A 24,760-nucleotide genomic window follows, 5' to 3' on the forward strand; every position below is an offset into this window, starting at 1 on the left:
CTGTTCACACTCTTTCTGTTGTTTTGTGTGTGTGGATTTCTTGTATGCTTAGAAAGGAGAAGGTCTCCATTCCTGAGGTTACTGACATTTCTTGCAGATGTAGCAAGCCATGCCGAAATTAGAGTAAATAAAGGTAACAGTACAAACACAATAGTTCAGTGTGTTATTTGCTTGGTGCTGTGACATGAAGACCTGATTAAGTACTGCTGTTCTTCAGATGATAAGTGATAGGTAGCTGTTAGATTCATTAATGTAATCTTTGGCATAGGCTGAAATATGTAGTTGCACAATTAGCTTATCTTGATCTGAAAGACACTTCATTTTCTAAAGAATTGTGATGCAAAATTGTGTCCCCAACCTAACAATTTCTACAGTTTTTACTTTTCTATCACCATCTGTCTGCTTTAAATGTACTTTTTGTGTTCTCTTCAATGGATATGTTATGTTGGGTATAGATTGTATTTATAGTGGTCATAGTGAGTTGTGGGCTTTTGTCAAGTGGGAAGGCTGTGTTAAGCAGTAGTGCTGAGTGGTTTGTTCCCTAAGTAGCCACAAGCCTCTCAAATGAGTCTGGCTAAATGAAGTGTCTTGAAACACAAACTGTTAGCTGCTTCTCATACAGAATGTGTTGCACTCCTTTATCTTAGCTGACCTTCAACCAGGCATAGCTCAGGTGTGCTGCTGCAAAGGGAAAGCAAACCCAAACTCTATAAAAAATTAGATCAGTTAAACTAATGTGTGACAGTTTGGTACTGAAACATACATGGAAGTGAGAGATCTCATTTGGAATTTCAACAAACGCTTTCAGGAAGTACTGTTTGCTGAGGTTTTGAGTGTAGGTGGATAGCTTAGCTTTAGGATATGGAAACTTCAATTTTATTGAGATTCTCTTCTGTTTGAATACCTGGAATTCTATGAAGGTGGTTGATATCCCCAGGTGCTAAGGACTGATTGCATTTTGAGTGTTGGTCAAAATCCACCCTCACTTTTTCTGTAATTTCTGCTCAGTCAGAAATGAAACAGTGGTTGAAAAAAATAAGGGGAACTTTTTCAAGAAGAATTTGCTATTGCTTAGAATGGCTTATGATTGATTCCCTTAATACAGGTGAATGTAGGGTCTGATTTTAACTGTCTGGTTTCCTGTGTTAGTTATTTAATTTTTGACTAATGCCATCTGCAGGCAACATGCAGAATATTTTTTTCAGTTTGCACTGTACTTTTAAATATGAACACTAGGGAATGATGTGAACGTGTTCGAAGTTATTTGAGAGACATCTTTAGCTTTTTAACTCTCTTTTTTTTCAAGTTACAAGGATGTTTTTAAATAATTTGAACCCGGAAGAATGTTTGCTTTTTTAAAGTAGTCCTTGCTGTTGGGGTTTTTTCTTGTTGTTTTTTTGTTGTTTGTTTTTTAATATTGAATATTTAGTGTGGTTTTGAATTGCCAATCAATACATGTACTGCCTCGAACGAAAGTTGGGCTTTTGGGTTTTGGCTCTGCGCTCTGTGTTCTCCAGGTCTTAAAATTGTTGGAGATAGTGGATTGCATTTGTTTGTCTTCGGCATTTCCTTTCTAGAAGCTTAATGTTTTTGCTTTCTACAGCTGTTTTCATGTAAATTTTAAAGACTCTCTGTGGTTTATAATTTGCTGGCTCAGGTAGAAGTAGAATTAAGGAGCAGGGTGTACTGACTTGCTCTGTATTTTGCAGGAGTACCTCTTTAGTTTTGTTATCAGTTAATGAAGTACATCTGACCTCACTTTGTAGGATATATGTTTCCATTCTGGTATTTTCATTGAGTGCTCCCATATTGAAGTAGCTGGCATTTAGGTCATGGGAAGATGGATTTATTTATTTTCAGTGAAGAAAAGTCTCCTAAATTAATCATGGTACTGCTTATGGATGAACTGTAGATGAATTTCCCCCTAGCCTGTATGAGTGAACCCTCCTGCTCTGAAAATGGAGATTTTTATTTTCCATATACTCAAGAAAACAATCTAGGTTGAGCTTGGAAGCCATAGTGGGTGAGCATGGAACCATGGTTGGGCTTGTCCAATTCAGTAAGTGGTGAAGAATAACAATAGAAACAATACAGTGATTGTGACTCTCTTGAATTGGAGAGGGAAGAAGATAACTTCTATTGCAGAGATCATGGTTGAAAGGTCAACTTGTAATTCACTGGCATTTAGATTGGCAGGGTCATCAGAAGGATTACCTGGATGACATTAGTGGTGTACAGTTACTGCATAGGTGCATTGCATGTCAGTGTATGGATGGTCATAGTGTAAAGGCAGGTCTGTTGGAGAAATTTTGTCTTTCCAACTGATGTCTTTTATTCTTCATCATGTTGGATGAACCTGATGAATGTCCTCCTCTTACCCCCACCCTTCATGGTGACTGCAAGAAACATCAGTGATTTTCAATAGATTTTTTTTCCCCTTTGGACTTCATTAAGTAACATTTTCACCCACAGGTAATTCTAACAAGTGTTTCTTTTTGCACTGTTTTACTGTGTAGTAGTATCATGTCGGGAAAAGCTGGTGAGAAGCAGGCTGCTTGCAGATGTTAGTAGGAGACCTGCAAGTCGATAGGAAAATGCTCTGCATTGTTTCCAGGAAGAATAACTGTATTCATACAAAAATGTTAGCAGCAAGTGGGAGCTGGTGATGTTCTCCTACATCAGCTTAGTATCACTTCATGCTATAATACCAACACCAAAAAGACCATCTTTTACATCTTAAGAGTCTGAAGATTTTTGTATTAACAGTGTTCAGAGTGACCATCTTTATTTTAAACATAAATTCAAGGAATTACTAAAGCATTTGTGATGGGAAATATATTTGATGTATAACAGCTAAATTTAGAAAAGCAAATTAGGCTTGATTTGTACTGTGAGTCAGAAGCCATTTCAGTTTATTAGATACAGATATCTTGTTCTGTCTCAATGTGAAACATAAGTTCCTAATGCAGTTGGGTAACTGCATTCACTTGGAGTCTGTACTACTATATTTGAATCATTTGAGTTTAAAAAAAAAAAAGCTTCAGGATACTGACATAAATGTAACTGCGGAGAAAAGGTGAGATTTCTTGGACTGAAAGGTTCCTATTTTAGTCTTTTCTTTACCTTTCTCATCTTCTGTGATATTGTTTAGATCGTGTAAGCAGTGGGTTGACTATTGCAGCCTTTTACTGCAAAGCATTATCTAGCAATTTTTTCAGTGTTTTCTTTCTAGCTAAATATAATTTGGTAACTGTTTTTTGTTTCGTTTTTAGTAAATAAATTTGCCTTAAGATTTCTGTTTGTAAAAAGAATATCCCACTGCTTTGGTACTGGTTCATGAAAATGTTGAGAATCATGTGCTGGTGCTACCACTAGGTGGCAGTGCAGAATTTAGCAGCATCATAGCTGGTGCTGGAGCTGTATCAGTAAATGTGCAATCCCTGTGTGTATTCCTGCTTCCTTCTTTTGTCATTAAGCTGAACTCCCTTATTTAGCTTTTACTGCAGCTTAATAGATCCAGGCATACTGACTGATGAATCCTTGACGAAATGCATAACATGCTCTTCTGTTTCATAAGACAAATTTGTAGGTTATGTGAAGTGATTTAACATGGATTTCTTTTTCCTTCAAGGAAGGTTTTGTAACTGCAGAGGCATAAGTTCTTTGTAAGTCTGAAAACTTCTTTTTAGGTGAAAGTTTGTTTTCTCTGAAGGGGTAAGCAAATATAGAGTTGAATATTTTTTCCTTTTTCTTTTCCCCCAACTTTATAACTATTTGTATGCTCCTTTTTAACAGGAAGAGCAAGTAATTACTTAGCAGCTGTGAAACAAGTGCGTGCAGTTTATTAGTGTTATGTTAGTTTACATGCTGTAATATTTATTAGTGTAACAATATTTATTCTTCTTCTTATTTCATTTTGCAGACCAGAATCCGTAGAAGCTAGCCCTGTGGTAGTTGAAAAATCGAACAGTTATCCGCACCAGTTGTATACCAGCAGCTCGCATTCACACAGCTACATTGGTTTGCCCTATGCAGTAAGTTTCACACTAGATACTGTACGTAAAATAGATCATGTAAAATATGCTGTTCTAAAATAGAAAAGTGCTGATTCTTGCTTACAGTTCTGCATTTTATTGAGGATTGTGTAAATTGGCTGAAAACGGTTGATTGGGAAGCTCAATGATGAACATAGTTAACTTCATGTAAAATGTAGATTAAAAGAACAGTTTGAGTTGGAAGGGACCTTTAAGACCATGTAGTTCCAACACATTGCTATAGGTAGGGACACCTCCCTTTAGACCAGGTTGCTCGCAGTCCCATCCAGCCTGGCCTTGAATGCTTCCAGGGAGGGGGCATTCGCAGCCTCCCTGGGCAGCCTGTTCCAGTGTCTCATTGCCCTCACAGCTGAGAAGGTAGATAACCAAGAATGAATAATGACAAAAAATAAAAGTATAAAGTGTTATTTATAAATGCATAGAGCTTCAGAGACTTTTTATGAAGTTATTTCTACTTTGGCTTAAATAACCATCAGAGCGTGTGAATACTTACAACTTACCTTTCAAAAACAATCTAGGACCATAACTATGGTGCTCGGCCTCCTCCAACGCCTCCAGCTTCTCCTCCTCCATCAGTAGTTATAAGCAAGAATGAAGTAGGCATATTTACCACTCCCAACTTTGATGAAACCTCCAGTGCTACTACCATCAGTACATCAGAGGATGGAAGCTATGGAACTGATATTACCAGATGCATTTGTGGCTTTACACATGATGATGGATATATGATCTGTTGTGACAAATGCAGGTAATGAACATTAAATGCGTCAAGAAGGTAAAAATGGCTTAGAACTGCATTGTAATATTAGGTGCAATTAAATAGTGCTTTACTATGTTGGTTAATAAAATAGATTTCCTTCATCAGAACATTGTTTGAAAGTTGTATGGCTTTCTAATAGGCAGGGTAGTTGATAAAGGCCAATGAATTTATCACACCTTATTCCTATCTGTCTTAACTATTCATATCAATTTGTTCGTGTCTTTATTTGTGTATTGTTACTTCAGTTAGGATTTTATTATCCTAAAATTGGGTATCTGTCTGGTACTTTCCCTAAGTTATTTGTTATTATGGCTAAGTAAAAATGTGAATGTACCAAGTAATATTAAAACATCTTGGTAAATTAAGTATATATTAAAGTAACTTGAAGAAAACAAGGTGATTGGACATAAAAGTCTCAAGTATCAATTTCTGTGTGCATCATCTTTCTTATAAGAGCTCTTAATGTTCACAAGAGTTGACTTAATCTTTCCATAGTTACTGAAATTCTTAAACCCAGCAGTTTCTTATTTGGGAAGCTGAAGTTAAATGTTTAAACTTCTGTGTTCACGTTTAAGTACCTGCTTGAGCGCACTAATGCGAGTGGGTGCTAATAGATTTCTGGACTTTGGAAAATTGATCTTCGAGACTTCCATTGAACAAATTGCTGTTGCTTAATTTCCAAAATCACTGCATATTTCTGAAATAATTGCTACAGCTAATTATAACATTAATTTGGGCCTCATTCACCTGGCTGCATGTGTAAAAAGCTTGTTCATTTTCAGTGGTCCTTAATTCTGGTAATGTTTACTCTTATTTTAAATCTTATTTTTAATCTTAAGATGATGATGTAAAAAAAAAAAAGGTACACGCACACGCATACATGCACACGCACACAAAGTTTCTAAAGTTTTGCTTAAAATAATGAAAAGTTTTTGTTTTTTAGTGTCTGGCAGCACATTGACTGCATGGGAATTGACAGACAGCATATTCCTGACATATATCTGTGTGAACGTTGTCAACCAAGGTGAGTAGTTCAATGGTTTTGAACTCCGGGTAGCTGGAAGGAGTGCAGAATCTTTTAGAAAACAACAAAATAGATGGAGCTGTGTTTCTGTTGTAGGTGATCACACTGCTATCCATTTCCATGTTCTCCCTGATGGTTGTTTTACCTCACTAGCTGACAGTGATAAACACTTGAAATAGTTATTGCCATAGCAGCAGCATCTCATGCATTTTGTCTGTGTGTTGGCCAGCCTGAGAAAATTCGTTCTATCTTTTGTTTCATTGCTGTCAAACATGGGAAATTCTTTACAGCAGTTCTTTAAGGTTGTTAACTGATATATCGGTTTTGAGTACATTTCTGAGTATCATTCCCAAATGCTGCAGTCCTCACTTCAAAGATTTCTTGTTCTGAAATAGATACCTTTTATCATCTTTCTCAAACTAGAAGCCATGTGACATGAGTAGGGGGAAATATTTTGTTTTGTGTGTTAGGTGGATGGTGACTAATGATGGTTGCTTTGTGGCATACAGCTTAAAATGCTTCCTGTTAGTTACATTTCGGATTGTCAGTTACACAGTGAATAAAAGACGTGTTCAGAACACATTTAATTACAAATAAATGATTCTTCTGGCAAAATGTTTGAACCTTGTCATCTTAGGATCTTATATCATAATGATTATTTGGATCTGCAAGAAAATGTCTTAATGTCTGCTTATTTATAATCCCTGGTATAATTGTTAATCATTCTTCTGAGCTACCTTCATTTTCAGTGGGTTTTTCAAGTGATGTGAGTATTTAAACTTTCTGTTATGACACTGTTAATTCTGTAATGGTCACTGGAAAATGGAAATAAAGAAGTCTGTTCAGATTCTTGGATGCATGGATACATAAATGTAAAGCATGCAGTAAAAGTTATTTCTTTAATTTCAGGAACTTGGATAAGGAAAGGGCAGTGCTATTGCAGCGGAGGAAAAGGGAAAATATGTCAGGTGGGTAAAATTGAAACTTTTCTTCACTAAAGGCTGTAAAACAACTCTCGGCTGCGTGGACTTAAGAGCGTGTATGCAGTTCGCTGCAATTTTGACTGCATTCAGCATGTGTAAGGTTCAGTAAATCTATTTCTTATAGATTCTTGTATTCTTTACTGTTTATAAGAATGTTACATCAGAATAGTTGAAGTTCCAAGTGTTTCATTAAAAGATGTCATCCCTGTTGATATTTTCATTGTTTTTTCCTGACTGCTGTGGAGAAATACAGTCTGAGCCTTGATATTTGATAAAAATGTACCTTTTATAATGATAAGAATACTTTGAGCTACTAAAAATAGATGAGGAAGTTTGAGGTTTCTTCTGGGATAAGAGAGGGTTTGCTTTCTTTGGGGGGAAAATGACTTCATATCACTGTCATTCCTTCCTTAACATGGTAGACTTGTATCCTGATACTGACATCTTAAAACCATTCTACTGCAAACCATTCTACTGCTGCTGCTGTTACTGACTCTGAGAAAAAATTAAATAACTAAACGAGCTTTAAAACAAGATAGCATAATAGTGATGGAATCCTAATTCTTATTTGTTGGCTGTGTGTATTGGTGTTTTTGTCAAGTAGAAAAATTAATACAATTTTTTTGTTGTGGTAGTCCTTTTTCTATCGCTTTGTTTTATGAAATTTGCTCTCGCTTTATAGAATTTGAGAGCTCAACTGATGTAACCTGTCAGGAGCTCTGACTAGCTGTTGCCAAAATTTGGAATGCTTTTGGTTGACAGGTGCTTACTTTGAAGCTGTTATAGAAGCCCTAACATAGAAAGGAGTTTATCTCTGCTCTGTAACTTAAAATGTTTTACTACCAAACGTCCATGATGCCCCAGCTGTCACTGAAGTGTAGGGGGTATGTGCAAGATGTGCAGGCTGCTTTTGACAGTTAAAGATTTTTAACAACTTACTTAGGGCACCACTGTTATTTTTGTCTTTACCTGCTTTCGTTTTTACAAAGCAGAACTTCATAAAAGTTTAGACTGAAATGCTGAGTATTACAAGTTTATTTATTTCTTTTAGAATTCTAGAATGTGTTTTTAGCTTATTAAGAGTAATATAAATACACTTGTTATATGTTCAGTGGTATGATGACACTGTGAAGTTAAGTTTGAATTCGGGTACAGTAGAAGTTGATGGTCTGTGCTGTTTCAGCAATCTCTTAGGATTTGTAGTTACACTGTGATTGTTTACAGGAATAGAGATAGTCAGAATCTTATGTAGGAGGTGAAGTTGGTGTTTGACTTCATCCTTAGTCCTGATTAGTCTTAAATCTGTTCTGTGCAGTTAATAGGAGAAAAAATTATATGCCTTATCTTAAGCATCAAAACAGAGTGAGCCCTATGTTTCGGATCCTGTTTAGGCTGTGACTTAGTGTGTGCTATTGGTAATTGTAATTCACAGTACATAATTAGGGAGCAAGCATACGTTAATTTCTGGTTAATTTTCATTCAGCGTGGCTAAATGTACTTCTTGTGTTTGATATTATGTGGCTCAGTCAGGCTTAAAGTAAGTCTGAGTATGAACAGTTTACCATGAGAGGCCAGTGAAAACAGCCAGTTTCAATGGATGGTATCAAGTATGAAGAGCAAAAAAGCATTAATTCAAATGGTTCTATTAATAGAAGTATTTGAAAGCAGCAGAATGATAGTTGTAACTTGGTGATAAGATATATACAGGTGTTTGATGAAAGGTCAGGGTTGCCCAACTTCTGTGTTCCGTAATATGGTTATAGTGTTTTTGTGGTTTACATATAATGACTTTTCATTTAGATGTGAGAATACTTTACAGAGTAATGGCGTCTGTTTAAATGGTTTCTGAAGTGTTGCTGAGCTTAGCTCTGTTCCATCAGAGCTAAACAGTGGGGGGGAAGAAATAGATCAGTTGTTTTACCTCTTCTCCTGAGTTTTTAGGGGTATCACTTGTCTGTGATACCAAGGGGTGAGTCTTGTTTGCTCATCTTTCTTCCTTGGAGCATTTCTGGTCCCTAGTTCTGGTGCTTGCAGTTGTCTGTGGTGGTGTTTGGTTTGTTATTCTGTTATAAACGTGTAATGTAGCTTGCTGTGGATTAGATAGCTTCCTGCGTGGATCAGTGGAGCGTGTGTGTTAAACTACCTGGTCGTTTGTGTCAAACGATAGCTTTTTGTAGTTCTAGTTTTTAAACATGCAGTATCTAAATCTATTACTTGTTCAAGGATGTTGCTTCAAGCTGCCTGAATTGTAAAGTGGCGCTGATAATACCATTTGCTTCTTATGGAGGGAAGAGTCTGGACCCATAATTTTCTGTGAAACTTTTGGAGAGTTTGCACCATGTCTTCCTTGCTACAAAGTCTTCCCTTAGAGTGCTCTGCTGAGGCTCTTCAAAGTGAAAGCAGGTTATGTAGGTTAGGGAGGAGCATGTCAAAACAACTCTGTGTAATTATATGTTTAATTGAGGTAATTATTCTTTACAGAAAGCTAGAGCATAGTATAGATAGGCAACAATAATGGCATTGTACTTCTCTGAGGAATATGTTATTTTGTAGGGGCTTTTGATTGCTTATTTATTTGCCTTTGACTTAATGATGCTGTGGGCATTCATGTCTGGAATGCAATATTGATGATTTCAAAGTTGCCTTGAGTTTTCATTTATTAGCTGTTAGTTAATCTGCTATACATGAAAATTATTACTTGGTTAGACTTCTGCATTTTTTTAATGATAGTTCATAAAATAGTCCCAGTAGAGATGCAAACAAGTTAAGAAAATAAAATATCAGCTTCTAAAACATCAATATTCCCATATCATCATATTATAGGTAAGATGTAATTATTTGCCTAACAAACTTTAAAAGAAGAAACAACATAGTAAAACTGGATTGCTTACTGTTGTGTAGAGAGTAATCCTGATTAAGGAATGTTGTGATCAAGAAAAATCTTGAGTAGCTGGATCTGTTCACAGAGCTGTTGAGTGTACTGATTAAGGCAGCATCCCTTTAATCTCAGAAAGACTGTTTTCTCTGCTCTTTTATTAAGTATTTCTTAAGCCTTCTATGCAGCTTCAAAAAGCCTTGCTTAGTGTGAAATGATTTAACAAAGGCTGAATATTTGAAAAGCTGCTAAAATGTGGGAAGTCTGTACTAAGCACTTGCAGTTTTCTATCTGTACCATCTCCCTGCCAATCCTCTCCACACTTGATAGCTTTTCATTGTGACAGATCTAGGGTAATCCTGTTTAAGGTCAGGAAATGTATTTACCTGACATAAATGATGATGTGTGCTAAATTTCATTCTTCAGCTTTTGGGTCTTCTTGTGAACAGCATGATGAAGATTTGCATCAGTTTGTGTACAATCTTGTTTTAACAAGCAAAATAGGGATACCAGTTCTCCTTGTGGGGGGTAGTAGTGTGTTACTGTTGGGGAATTTTGTTAAGAGAAAAGGCTCTCAGCCACGTTGACATACTTACCTTGAAAAGGACACTTAGCAGTAAAAATTCCATCTGGACATGACTAGTTAAATAGGATTGCAAAAGAAATGCTGGACAGGTAATTATTGTCATCCCTTTTAAACTGCCATCATCCAAGAGAATCTTGGAGCCATATTACAAGTACAGGCCTGGTATATATAGATGAATGAGTTGATGAATAATTTTTTGCCTCTTTTTTGTTGTTGTTGTTCAATACTAATGCTGTTTAAAATGAAATGCCATATAGTAATTACGTTTAAAAAGTTGAATTAGTGTGGTTTTTTTTCTTACCTGGCATGGCAAATGCCTGCTGATCACAAACTTCACACAGGTTATTCATTTTCATGCTGTTACAGCTCTTAGTAAATTTTGCATACAGGTACTTTGAAGTAGTTGACAGTTAATGCTTTTAAATTTTAGAGTAGTAGAGTAACTAGTTAATGTTCTTTCTGATTGCTCATAAACTATTGTTGTATCTTTAAAGATGGGGATACCAGCGCAACAGAGAGTGGTGATGAAGTTCCTGTGGAACTGTATACTGCTTTTCAGCATACACCAACTACATTTACAATAGCTTCTCCAAGAGTTACAAAGGTCAACGATAAGAAGAGGAAAAAAAGTGGGGAGAAAGAGCAGAACATAGCAAAATGTAAAAAAGTAAGCAAATCTGATTTCTCTTTTTGTAACTGTTACAAATTATGGCTGTGTGACAACTCTTATCAATAGACACTGCTTTTAAAATTTACACCGTTGTTACTAATGATACAGTATTACCTGGACTTACATTGAAATGTCATGCTCAGTTGCAGTACGTGAAATAGTCTTCCCTGCTTGTTGCTCCCCCATAAATTCAGAGAAAGATGTACTAGGTGGTTGAATTTTATAATTGAGACAGAATTTGTAAGGAGGAATTGCATTTTGCTGCACCACTTAATATTGCTGGAGAGGGGGCAGAGCAGGCTTCAGGTAACCAAAATTTGGTAAAGAGTGTATCGAGACAGTACTGTTTAGATATGAACAACATCTTCTCTGTGTGAAGGAGTAAAGTGACATTTCCTAAAATAGTAAGTTGCTTCCTGTGGTTAAATTTCACTGGCTTAGATGAGAATTCTGTCCTTCAGAAGTGAAAAATGGTTACTGGCATCCTTTTGGAGATCTTAAGTACGTGTTGCCTTTCGAGTGAAAGGTTCTGAACATAGATTTACTGCAGCATATTGTCATGTTTTTATCTCCCAACATAGTATGAGATTATCTAAATAATGAAATCAGGTTTTAGAAGGAAAAATAGTTTTATAGGTTATCTCTGACAACTGTTTCCTGCTCACCTCTTTCCACTACCAGTGCAGTAAAGTATTTGGACTATTCACACACTTTCCTGCTAAGTATGGAGCTGTTCAATAAGTAATTCTAGAGCTGTTCCTTCTTGCATTGTGAAACTGTAGAAAGTTATGCTGTAATAGGAGAGGCAGGTGGAGTAGGTGCATGGCCTACTAGAACCAAAATCTGATGCACTTTTAGTTTGAAATGATGATTTTAGTTTTTATTATGTTTTATTGGAGACGAGCTGCTACCTTCCTGCAATTTCATTGTAACTTCTGTGTCTTCTTGCATGTTTTATTGAGAGTAGTCTGCAGTGAAAAAGAGTTAATTAGTTAATTGGTTTTGAATTCAGTAAGAGATTGTGTATTGCTACATAAGAAAATAAATATATAACCTTTTTTCAGGCATTTCGAGAAGGATCCAGAAAATCTTCAAGAGTAAAGGTAATGTGATTGTTTTGTTTCATTTCAAACCTTAATTGTACATTAATTAATGCATAGCTGCACATGTGCTCTTGATGCTTTATAATACTTAAGTACTAAACTGCTCTAATTAAGTTATTGTATGATTATCATGATAATTTTAAGCTGAGATGAAAAGCTCATCTTTTCTATGGATTTAAGCAAAGTAGTGTAGTTTCTTTTTTCTTTAGAATATTTGGTTCTCAAGAATCAATGAAATGTTTAGGGCACATCTATGCTATATGCAAGAGAATAAACTTGAGCGTACATCTCATTTGAACTTAGTAGCTCCACTCTTAAGAGTTAAGTTAGCAGTTCTGCTCTGTCATACATGAGGTGTATCCATCTGATGGGACACTACTTGCTAGGGCTGGTGTAGTTAAAGGAATGGTGCTTGGCATGTCTGCTTTCTAAGATTTAAATGTTACAACATACATAGTTTTATGTGGGAGAAAAATATGCATAGTGTGAAAGCTAGGTATTTTCCACAATTCATTCATCCTTGAGATAAATATCAGTAAGTAGGACACAACCGAGGCTTCAGAGATACGGCTGTGACTTGCAGATATCAAGACAAAATCAGGAAATCAGAGAACAAAATCTCTTTTTTGTTTGTTTTTGAATGTGGTGTTTGTATGGTTCTGTTGCTTTTGTTTTTTTTCATAGTTTTCTTACATCACTTTTTTTATGCTGTTTATATGTATGGTTCCTTCAATGCACGAAGTAAATATAATCAGTAACAGGTAAATTAAACTGCTGAACTACTTGCTGTTTTATTAATGTTTAATAGTGTCTCTGCTCAGGTGGATAGAAAAGGGAGCGTTGGCTGCTGCTGTCCGTAAGGAGCACTGGTTGGCTGCAGCCTGGCTGCTGTTTGTGAGGTCTGGAGGTACAATGGTACTTTCTTTAAAAGTGAAAGGACCCAGAGTGCTGCAGGGGAAATAAATGTTTAGTGAGGCACAGGCAAGGGGAGAAAAATGATTGGTGCTAAGCTTCTAACACTAGTTTACAGTCTGTGCACCTTAATGTATTAGTGGTAGGTTTTGTAAAGTTTGGCTAAGTGCGAAGCAGAAAAATGTGACAAAGCCTTGAAGCTGAAAGGGGGATGTCGGATCTGTGTGTAATGGAATGGAGGCTGGTTTGCATACGTTCATAAAAATTGAGTAGAGAGAGATTTAATCTCAGTTCCTGCACTCATATTGCAGCGCAGTTGCGGGCGGAGACAGTGTCACTCTTCATCCTTGTCCCACTAAAACTAGACTCACTATTTAAGAGGAATGTATTCCTGAAGTTGGGCAATGTTTATGAAATGGTGCAGTTTTTAAAGGGCAAATGCAATGCTATTGAATTCACTGAAATGCTTTTAAGTAACTCAGAACTTTAAACTGGACTTTCTACAAACTGTACTTCCTCTTTGTATAGTAAAGGGGATCATGCATATGAAGTACAGTTATGATGGGTCTCAATTTTCATAGGTACAACAAAGAACAAGGCTGCATATAAACAAATGAATGGCATACCTTTACCCTTCATTTTGTAGCATGCTATAGACTTATTTTGTTAAGTGTACTAGTGGGAACATGTCTTTCGCAAATTGTTTTTTCTTACCTTGTAATAAGTGATTGCTTACTTAATTTACAGGGCTCAGCTCCAGAGATTGATCCTACTGACAGTTCAAACTTTGGATGGGAAACTAAAATCAAAGCATGGATGGATCGTTACGAAGAAGCGAATAATAACCAGTACAGTGAGGGTGTTCAGAGGGAGGCACAAAAAATAGCTTTGAGATTAGGCAATGGAAATGACAAGAAAGAAGTCAGCACCAGCAATCTGATTTTCAAACCTCCAGTAGAGGTGAGGAGCTGTGCCATGTTCTGTTATTGTTTGCTCTGTATTTGTGCTATGACCAAATTAGCCACTTGTGTTTATATTTGCATATCAGTTTTGATAGTTAAGATGCTTTATTAAGCCTGAAACATGAATTGTGATTAAAAATACTTTTTTTGTGGAGATAATTACACAGTAAACTTTTCTGCTTCTGTTTCTCTGATGTGCGAGGACTGTCAGGTATGATAAGAGTAGGAATAAACATCAGAGTTACTTTTTTCTCTGCTCTGTACATCAGCATGTTAACAGTCTGTGTTTTTCATAAGATGTGGTAAGTCAGTTCTGAATTTTTAGGTATTCAGGTTTGAACATAACTTACTAGTTCACAAGGGGTGTTTCTGACAGTAGTTGGTATCACGACTGGTGTTTGACTCTTGTGATCATGTAATTTCTAGTTTATGAAGAGATTGTGCATTGTGTGTAGTGTTTTTTTTTTTTGTCCTTGACATCAGTTACTTAGCAGCTTAAAATCGGAGCCGTGTAATAGACCTTAGCATTTTGTAGCAGAAATCTCAAGGAGTAGTTACTGTGGCAGATTAATAGAAGCATCTTTGCTTCTTTTCCTCAAAGACGATCATGGCATATGGGACAGCCTCCTTAGAGGAATATCCCTGCTTACAGAGCCTTTTTCCTACATAGAGGCTACTTCCTTTTTGATTGGCGGTGACAGTTTTGAGAGGTGTGAGTTCACTAATTGTCAGGGTATGTATCAGTTTTTAATTAAAAGCCATCCTTTCATCTAAAGGTATGGAAATAAGTATAATAAATTTGCAAGCTTTTCTAGGTTTCTTGATTATTTTGATATTTTCCTGTTCTGTTTTTTCTTGAATGAATAATGAATGTCCTTGTATATCTGCATGTTTTTGTTTTGACTGAAGGAATTGAAGCCTTTTGAAAGCAGTATGCAGAAATTCAGCATGTACTTCTGGGAGCTAAGTGTACTGAGGGTTATGATATTTGAAGTGAGAACATCAGTGTGTTGTTTTCTGACCATACCACAATACAGGGCAATGACATTCCTTGAATTGCAGTTCATAACCAGTTGCATCAGTAGGGGAACAAGACATTCTGATTGAATTAGTCTGCAGGTTTAATAGCAAGAAGGGAGTAGTGTTGTTTAATAGTTGAGAAAGTATAATCTGCTGTTAATAATAATAATAGAAGAATGAAAGAAAATGAAATTAATAAATTAACTTCTGTCTTTGTAGAGTTACGTGCAAAAAAACAAGAAAATTTTAAAAGCTGCCAAAGACTTGCCTCCTGACGCACTTATTATTGAATACAGAGGAAAGTTCATGCTGAGAGAACAATTTGAAGCTAATGGATATTTCTTTAAAAGGTTGGTTTATTCCAAATGTTTTAATAAGGTAACTACTAAAACACTGTTGTGCCGGACTTGTACCAAAGATGTAAGGGGATCTCAGTTACCTGTGGTGTCTTGCATTTTACTGTTGTGTGGTGAAAAATAATTGCAGCTGATATCTGGTTTTCCCCCTTTCTCCTCTGAGCATCACTGCAACTTTTTTTCAGGAGTTATTTTCCTCTTTTTTTGTTCCTAGCTTGTTAGAGGATTCTTGTATTCTTATTTGGGAGTTGTGCAGTGTAAACCAGAGGCTGACAGGTTCTGCTGTCCTAAAATAATTCAGAAAGTAATGGTAAAGGCTTTCTTTTGAGAGAGAGATGTTCATTCTGTCAGGCCAAGAACAGAACTGGACATGGTTCAACTTGGCCCTTTTTACTGTCACAGTTCTCTAGTTTGTGTGTTTCAGAGAAATGCAAATACACAACTGCTTCTTTCTTCTGAACTGCTTTCACCCCTACCATTAAATGCAGGGACACCCTGGTAACGAAACATTGCAAGAGGGCTGTTGGAGAAGAGCGATTGTAGATCTTTTGCTCAGTAAAAGTGGAAGGCTTCCCAGGTATCTGCAGTAGCAGAAATACATCTTGGCAGAGCATTTAGATGTCCACGTTCCTCAAGAAGGTTGAATGCCAAGTGGTACTATGGGAATTAGGCAGGGATGGGGTTTTGTTTCATCTTTGGTGGTTTTTTTTGGAGTCAGCTCTTTGAGGCACCTACATTTTTACTGGAGTTTCAATTTAAAACTTGTTATAAAAAAAAAAAAAAAGTTTATTAAGTACACCGAAGAATCTTAGCTTTGTGTCTTCCATGTTTTGTGCTTGCTCTGTTGCTATTCCTTCCTTTAAATCCTATGCAGAATGTTGCATTCAGGCCTGCAACTCGAACTTTCAACATTCCAAGGATACAGTTGGAGAATGAAGCTTCATTATTCTAATGGGAACAAATACAAATGGATCGTTCGCAGATTAATCCACAAATTCTGTGCATCTTGACAATGTCATGATACAAAAATAACTAATGTAAAAAGTGGGTTGTATTTACGGTCCTTTAAAAGGGTAACAGTCTGGTTTTCTTGTCTGTTTTTTAGGCCATACCCATTTGTTTTATTTTATTCCAAGTTTCACGGGTTAGAAATGTGTGTTGATGCAAGGACTTTTGGAAATGAAGCTCGATTCATCCGGCGTTCATGTACCCCAAATGCAGAGGTGAGCATTTACATGAAGTTAAATTAGCTTTTGTTTACTTAGATGATCTTTTCTTTTTGTGGTTTTCCAACTGACAATTCACACACTTATTTCTATGCAGTTTATTTCTCTATTTTTAATTCAGTATGATAAAGTAATGTTCTCTTATCTGTAGGTGAGGCATGTAATTGAAGATGGAACGATTCATCTTTACATTTACTCCATCCATAACATTCCAAAAGGAGCAGAGATTACTATAGCATTTGATTTTGATTATGGAAATTGGTAAGTATGTGGGCGTGTCATTCCAAAATACATAAAATGCTTATTGAGTTGTGATGTATTCAGGGGGACTTCGCTTTTTATATATGTATTTTTTTCTTGCATGCTTTAGTAATGTGATTTTGTACTTGGGTGTTCCAAGTAATTCTGTATGTGCGCTTAAGTCTGGAAGCAGTCCATTTAGTTCTCATCTTACTGCACAAAACTAATGCTTTTCTGTGGTCTGCTGATAAAGTCAGCTTGGCTGAGCAGTATGTGTGTCTGGGTTTCCCCAGCATTTATTTTGTAAATTGCTTACTGTCTTTACAGCAATAAAGAACTTTCTAGTATATCTTGGTGAAAGCTTGAGTCAACTGATCTTAATATACTTAGTTCACATCAAAGCTGATGTTTAATGTGAACTTTACCATTTACGTGACATAATGTTGTAAAGTACCATTGTTTTACAACCTGATCAAAATATGTTTGCTTGCATTCTTTTTCCTTGTAGTAAATACAAAGTGGACTGTGCTTGCCTCAAAGAAAACCCCGAATGTCCAGTTCTCAGACGTTCTGAGCCTACAGAAAACATCAACACTGGATATGAAACCAGAAGGAAAAAGGGAAAGAAAGAGAAAGATGTTTCAAGAGAAAAGGAGACTCAAAATCAGAACATCACATTGGACTGTGAAGGAGCAGCCACCAAAATGAAAATCGCAGATAATAAACAGAGGAAGCTCTCTCCCCTCAGGCTGTCCATTTCCAATAACCAGGTATGGACACAAAAAGGATAACAAAACAGCTTTGAAATGCAAATAGTCTCCTTAGTGGTTACTAAAGGAATTTTATTGAGTAGCTGGAAAAGGGGGATATGGATTTATTAGAAAGTGATGAACAAAGTGTTTAGGGCTTTCATACCGTTTCCAGTTTTCCTTAACGTTTGGTTGGATTAAAACATTTTGGTTCCCTTGTCTGTTGTAACTGTACACTTTTTCCCCTGAATTTCTGTATGGATCTCTAATGTAAAAGACTCGTGTCATGTTTTCAGGAATTCCCAGTCCTTCTTGAAATTCAGCCAACCAACAAGCCACGTTACTAAGAAATTCAGTCTATTAAGTGTAGCAGTGAATAGTGCTGCTTCTGTAACAAATCAAACTTCAGCCCAGAATACTGAGTTTTGCTTCTTCTATTTTCTTGTAAGCTGGTTAGAAATCTAAATAGAGATTGGAGGGTTGGGAGGAAGGTGTGTTCTGAACTAAGTGTGGTAAAGTTAGCTGGTAGTACCATGGTAGGCAATTTTAAGATCTGTCAGGATGAAGGAACTATTGAGAGAGATCATTAAATAAGCAAGTGATAAAGTTTTGCAGAGCAGATAGTGAAGTCTTCACATGAGGAGATGGTTACCTTGGTAACTACCTTTGTTTTTAAAGGGAAGGTACAATTTAAACTTTCTTTGAGTGTGATGGCTTGTTGATGATATTTTACATTGAGGGAGGTCGTTTTTGTTCTAGGAGGGAGATGCTTTGAACTTCTTATTTTTTAATGCCAGTAGGAGTGAAGGTATTAACAGTGACAGGAACATATTTACATTGTTTTAAAATGCTTGGAAGTCCAGAAGGCATGGCATGTGACTGTTTAAAGGAAAAAAGAATAAGGAAAGAAAAGGAAAGGTCGCAAAGGCACTAAATAAACCTTCCAGTCTCACGTGATTTTTTTGTTGTTGTTGTTGCTGTTTTTAAGCAAATGATAACTGGTATTTGGAGCCGTCTCCTGGGCTTCTGTGGTAATACAAAGTGCCTATACAGGGCAAACACAGGAGGTGAATGTTTTTCCAAACTGAACTTAAACACTAAGCGTTGTGAAAAGAATAAAGCTGTTAAACATATCTTAATATAGAAGCCAGTCAATTAATACATTTTTTCCTCTCATGAAGTATATATCGTTAAGGTAAAAGAAAGCATATGGGAAAAATATTTGTCTTGGAAGTATATTTATATTAATATTATGTAATCATTTAGTCAAAAGGTAAAATTGTGTGTAGAAATAACGAACAGAAGACTCTTAAAGTTACTGCTTGTTTTGTCTGAAACCACAAGGCCAGTAGTAGTTAGCTAACATACATATTTCTCTAGGGCATGGCACTGTCATAGACATGTCATTAGACAGTATGGTGAGGTTGTGAATGAAGAATGTCACTTCAAGGGAATACACTTCTGAGCTAAGAAAAAATCCTGTGCAATTACTTTAACATCTCTTTTGGCATGACAGTATGCATTGCATTTCACTAATGGATGTTTAATATAAAGCTTCCTAATTCTTTAACTGACTAAGAACTGACTAGTTCAGTGGGCAGTGTTATTGCCCAAAAGCCTCTGTTGGTTTGGAGATTTAATTTGGATGATTTTGTTCAGGGGTGGATGGGTGGGCACGGGACCCCAACATTAAAATCAGTATGCTTAAGAAAAAAGATACATACGTCATAAGCTCAGATGGAAAAAGATGTAGTCAGATGGTTATGTTTATAGGTTTATGCAAAGGCACGAGTGGATCTTAGCATTCTTACATTTTTGTCTTCATTTATTGGCTTGCTTACTTTTGAAGTTGTGATCTGAGGATTCTTAGTTTTGTGTAGCTTGTAGTTTTCCCTAGTTTGCAGGAGTAGCGGAGCTTCTATAAAGCAGTCATTTCCATCTTTCAGGAGCCAGATTTTATTGATGATATAGAAGAAAAAACTCCCATTAGCAATGAAGTAGAAATGGAATCAGAGGAGCAGATTGCAGAGAGGAAAAGGAAGATGGTAAGTTGGGAAGCAAGTAGCTGCCTAAAGTTGTCACTAAGGCTCAGTGACACCTGCTCTTCCCATGCTAATTGCTGCTTTCTGTAGGCTTCTAGAATCTAAGTATATATGAAGACAGATCCTTACGTAAACTTCAGCTTAAAATTCAAGGCTTGCTATTTGAGTGAGAGCATTTCATGTGGCTTTATCATTGCTTTCTGATAAAAATCTGCTTTTACCTTCAAATGTGTGTATATATAACCTCTTATTGCCTTAAAAAAAAAAAAAAAAGACGTCTGTAGAAATAGGTTTTATTTTCTTCGCTCTTTGTTATTGCACTTTATTTTAATAGCTCTTTTATAAATAGCACTATGGATAGAGATTATTCTTTTAGCTCCATCGTGAAGATTGTGAATAAATGTGCCTGTGTTCCACCAGTCAAACAGAAGTGGCAAAAGCGAGACTGGGCTGCTCATTCACTCATGTGAGCAGTATGCTTATGGGCATTCTTTGCTTGAGACAAACACACGTTGCTCTCAGTGTGCTGCTCTCAGCGTGCTGCTGTTGAGCTGCAGGCCTTCAAAATAATTAAAGTTTTTAATAGAACCAGCCAAATTCTACAGCATCTGTACTGTCTTAAGCAGTGCTCAGATAGAGTTTTACCTCTGTAAAAGGGCTAGGACTTGAATTATGGTCTGACAGAAACTGTAACTTTGTGGTTGATGTCACGTTATCTTATTTTGAAGTAGTGATTCTTGGATGCTGGTTGTCAATTTTTATGTAGTTTGTGGCACTTAGAAAATTGAGTCAGAGGATAATGAAATTTTTTACTGCGTTTATTCTGTATATGTACTGGTATTTAATCTTTCTAGTCATGAGTGATTCACTGTTATTTATACAGGCGAGTAAGTGAGCCAATAGTGTGTTATGATTATATGCTTATAGGCTAGTAATATAGTAATAACGATTATTTTTAGCAAGTTCTTAAATCTGAAGCAGGACTCTTCCTGTTTGTCAGGGTTGATGAGAATGCGATCAGTTCTTCGTAAGTCTGCAGTAATTGCAGTTTCTCTAACATCTCCCTTTCCTTTGGGCTTTTGCTGAAATTGATCTGCATGTCAACATACATTGTACATGATCTGAAGGAAAAAGTCACATTATTTACATATGTGAAAGATTGACTGAAATGTGATGATGATTATTGTTATATCCATCAGACAAGAGAAGAACGGAAAATGGAAGCTATCTTGCAAGCTTTTGCCAGACTAGAAAAAAGAGAAAAAAGAAGAGAACAGGCTTTGGAAAGGATCAGCACAGCAAAAACTGAGGTTAAATCAGAATGCAAGGAACCACAGATTCTCAATGACACTGAATTTATTCAGGTAGTTTATCTGAAACTTTATTTTAAGGCTAGCTTTTTAACATGGCATTATTTATCTGTTTGGATATTGAACCACACACAGAGATTCTGGGGGAGTGTTAACAGATGCTCATTCTAGGCACAGGAGATGGTTTTCATTAGACGTCTTCTGTAACCAGTGGGAAAAGACATGCTTTGTCAATAGGCTGTTCAGAACAGATCTTCTTTACTCTCTTGTTGCAAGTTACTAGTACACTTCTGGCCTTGTAGATGTTCATACAGATTCTCAGTTTGGGTTGGTCTGTCAGCTTTTGCTGTTAATTATCTTACAACATTACTAAATGATACATTAGTAAACTGTATCAGTCCACTATAAATTAGAAAATCTATTGAATTGAAAGATATTCTTATGTAAGTTGCTGATTTCTAGCCCACAGATGAATGAATGATATGTAGCAGTTAGAGAAACCTGTGGTGGTCTGGCCAGTGACTGGTCTGTGTGAATTACCTGATGTAACACTGCCAGAACATTGGGAGGAAAGTATAAGAAGTCTAACAGCCTGCCTTGAAGAAAGATAGAGATAATAACTATGAAGTATTTCAGTTGTAAAAATAGAAAATGATATAAAGGCATGTAATAAAGACATATTAAGAGTGAACTGCTAATTCCTTTTAAGAAAAGATATGTAGCTTTACATGTGTTAGATCCATTTACTAGATTGGTGTTTTGTACCAGGAACCAGCAAAGGAAGAAGCTGTCACTAAGCCTACTCCAGCCAAGGTTAATAGAGCTAAACAGAGAAAAAGCTTCTCTCGAAGCAGAACTCATATTGGACAACAGCGTAGACGGCACAGAACTGTGAGCATGTGTTCAGATATTCAGCCATCTTCTCCTGATGTGGAAGTAACGTCACAACATAATGAAACTGAGAATGCTGCACTGGTGGCTGAGCCAGAAACAGAAACTGTTGTTACTGAAATGGTTACCGAAACAGAAGCTCCAGCACTTAATAAATGTCCCACTAAGTATCCTAAAACGAAGAAGGTATGTCTCCTAAAGGGTGGGGAGAGGAGGATGGTCTTTAAATGTTTTTAAAAGATTATAGACAGCTGCTTCTGTATCTTAAACTATGTGTTATTTTTAATATTTTTTTTTAAATTAGACAGCCACTCACTGATATTAATTACAATTTACAAATACTGCATTGCATCCATTTAGATGTTGAGTTTTTAATACAGCTTTCAGAACAGTTTTGAAACAAATGTTTTCTAAAGACAGCACTTTCTAAATGGACTGGATTTTGTGTGTGTGTAAATATACAAACTATAAGTAAAACTGTTAATTTCAAGGGGAGGGGGGAAGAAATTGGTCAGCTTTACTTCTTCTATTCCTTGTATGGTTTATAAGGTTATCTTACTGGCAGTAAACATAATATCTCAAAGGAAATAATGAGCTTTCAGTATTTCTGAGATGTCTCTTCTCCTAGTAATGCTCATAAAAGTTTAAAACCATCCATCTTACAACTAAGAAAACAGGTTTTATCTTCCAGTCTGTGCATTGCAGAGTATGATTAGAGCTGATTGCTTTGAAAACAACATAAAGAATTTCAGTGTGAATCTCTTAAACTTGCATACGAGTATTTGAAATACTTGAGTTCAATCGCTTTAGTTGTTGTTCCCTGTTAATAGGAACTAAGATATACTGGCCTGTTTTCAGAAACAGAAAAACAATAAAACCTCTTATGTTGCACTGTTCTATACTGATTCCTACCGTTAACCAGTTAACCAAAACTTTCTTCATGTTCTCATTCTCATATGCAAGGAATATTTGTATTCTTCAGTTTGTAGCCTGGAAATTAATCGTTTTCTGATTTGTGTGATGGATGACTAGGTGAATAATAAGACTAAAATCTGTTTGAAAGCTACTCATGAAAACGTTCAAAAAACACTTATTCTTTTTTATTATTATTATTTTTCTCCTTATGTAGCACTTGGTAAATGAATGGTTAAGTGAAAAGAGTGATAAGACGGGGAAGCCTACAGACACTGTTTCAGAAAGGCCTCTGCGTATAACCACCGACCCTGAAGTTCTGGCTACTCAACTGAATTCTCTACCAGGTCTCACTTACAGCCCACATGTGTACTCTACTCCGAAGCACTATATTCGTTTCACTTCACCATTCCTTTCAGAGAAGAGGAGGAAAAAAGAACCTGTGGAAAACATGACTGGCTCTTGTAAGAAGGTAATGCTTCTCTTCATTATGGTTCCCCATGCGTTATTACTTAAAAATAAGTCTTTATTTGCTAGCATGAATTCCAGCAGAGAAAAGCTGCTTGGCAAATGATTTGTAATACACATTTCAGTGTGTATCTTTAAATTGTTAAGTCACTGATTTGAACTTACTTTATTACAGCGTTGGTTGAAGCAGGCTTTGGAAGAAGAAAACTCAACAGTGATTGATAGATTTAATTCCCCGTCGCTGGAGGGATCTAGAAGTCCAGCCATCAACGGTGAAAATAAAAGCCCTTTATTACTGAATGACAGCTGTTCCTTAACAGGTGAAGATTTCACTAATAAAATTCACACAAGTTGTGTCAGATTAGGTAGAAGTGGAGGACTGAAGTTATTTAAAGCAATGAACTGATTAAATCCCAACAATATTTCCCATTTCCTGATGTTTTGCCTTTTGAATGGTTGTTGGAAAGAAAAGCTCGGTTAAATAATGGTTTTATTTTCTCCTTTTCTTTAATGTGCAGTTGATACTAAATAAGTAGCAACCATTTCTCATAGTAGATGTGGACATTCGGTCAGCAAAAAGGCTAATGGTTTTGAGTCCAGATATCAGGAAGTATGAGCTCAGATTACAGATTAATTGTACGTGCTGTTAGGGTTAGATGTACTTTTAAATTCAGTGGCCCCATTGCATGTGGGAAAGTTAGTCAGCTTTTCAGGAGTAACAGGAAATGGAAACATGCGAGAGGCAAAGCACAATTTCTTAAGGGTATGGAACATATTAGATGATCCCTTAAATTTCCACTTCTTAGGTGAACATTTGTTTGGAAATGTAAACAGTTCTTCCCATTATCTTAGCAACAAAAAAAAAAAAGGTAAATAAAAAAATATTGATCTCTGCTTCTTGTTAATTATTCTTCAGGAATTCTGCCTGCAAGGAATTTGTCATAGTAATGTTTGAAGTGGAATTCATAATTTTATTGCATTGAGCAATTAACAGGGATTGCTGTAGCTGTATCTCTAGCTTTTTTTTCCTAATTTTAATGCAGATCTAACAACACCTCTAAAAAAACGAAGACTGTACCAGCTGTTGGAGTCTGCATTCTCAGAAACCTCTACACCTACTCCTTCTCCATATGCCACACCAACTCATGCTGATGCTGCTGCCTCAGAGCCATTGATGTTTGCTACTCCTCCGAGGGTAAAAACAGAGGATGAAGCTTGTAGAAATGGTTACAAACCCATTTATTCACCAGTTACTCCTGTAACTCCATGCATACATGGAAATACCATGCACTTTGAGGTGAGATTTATAATGCATTTCAGATTCTTTATTGTTGTTTAAATCAGTGTTTGTGGTCCTGTTACAAGGGGGTGTCTTACATCTTTCTTTGCTAACAGTTAGATTGACTTTCCATTTTTTCTGTTCATCTAGAATATTTCCTCACCTGACAGTTCCCCAGAAATAAAAAGGCGAGCTTACAGTCAAGAGGTAAGGATAGTTGCTAAAACCTCTGAATGTTTTCTTAATTTCATTTGTATATCAGTGGCATAACAGATGAGTAAGGAAAAACAACACTTGAGCTTTTCTGGCTGTATCTAAGTTTAAATTAACATTCTCC

General features: G+C 36.3%; 1 protein-coding gene across 4 annotated transcripts in view; it reads left to right on the forward strand.

Annotated features, from left to right (window-relative positions):
- Positions 1-24,760, forward strand: part of KMT2E (lysine methyltransferase 2E (inactive)) — a 52,211-nt gene that overhangs the window by 17,321 nt on the left and 10,130 nt on the right. For 2 of the 4 annotated variants that reach the window (XM_072327222.1, XM_072327223.1), the window contains 18 exons: positions 3,923-4,034; positions 4,574-4,803; positions 5,759-5,839; positions 6,749-6,807; positions 10,778-10,950; positions 12,018-12,056; positions 13,716-13,928; positions 15,170-15,300; positions 16,412-16,529; positions 16,684-16,793; positions 17,281-17,542; positions 19,468-19,566; positions 20,763-20,927; positions 21,642-21,950; positions 22,894-23,148; positions 23,320-23,464; positions 24,188-24,441; positions 24,574-24,630. In XM_072327222.1, coding sequence (XP_072183323.1) covers positions 3,923-4,034; positions 4,574-4,803; positions 5,759-5,839; positions 6,749-6,807; positions 10,778-10,950; positions 12,018-12,056; positions 13,716-13,928; positions 15,170-15,300; positions 16,412-16,529; positions 16,684-16,793; positions 17,281-17,542; positions 19,468-19,566; positions 20,763-20,927; positions 21,642-21,950; positions 22,894-23,148; positions 23,320-23,464; positions 24,188-24,441; positions 24,574-24,630 — 2,812 coding nt within the window. The remainder of the gene's footprint in view (positions 1-3,922; positions 4,035-4,573; positions 4,804-5,758; positions 5,840-6,748; positions 6,808-10,777; positions 10,951-12,017; positions 12,057-13,715; positions 13,929-15,169; positions 15,301-16,411; positions 16,530-16,683; positions 16,794-17,280; positions 17,543-19,467; positions 19,567-20,762; positions 20,928-21,641; positions 21,951-22,893; positions 23,149-23,319; positions 23,465-24,187; positions 24,442-24,573; positions 24,631-24,760) is intronic. The other 2 variants (XM_072327224.1, XM_072327225.1) reach the window with 1 other exon arrangement.

The sequence above is a fragment of the Excalfactoria chinensis genome, chromosome 1 (assembly GCF_039878825.1).
Source record: "Excalfactoria chinensis isolate bCotChi1 chromosome 1, bCotChi1.hap2, whole genome shotgun sequence".
In the NCBI taxonomy this organism is placed as follows: domain Eukaryota; kingdom Metazoa; phylum Chordata; class Aves; order Galliformes; family Phasianidae; genus Excalfactoria; species Excalfactoria chinensis.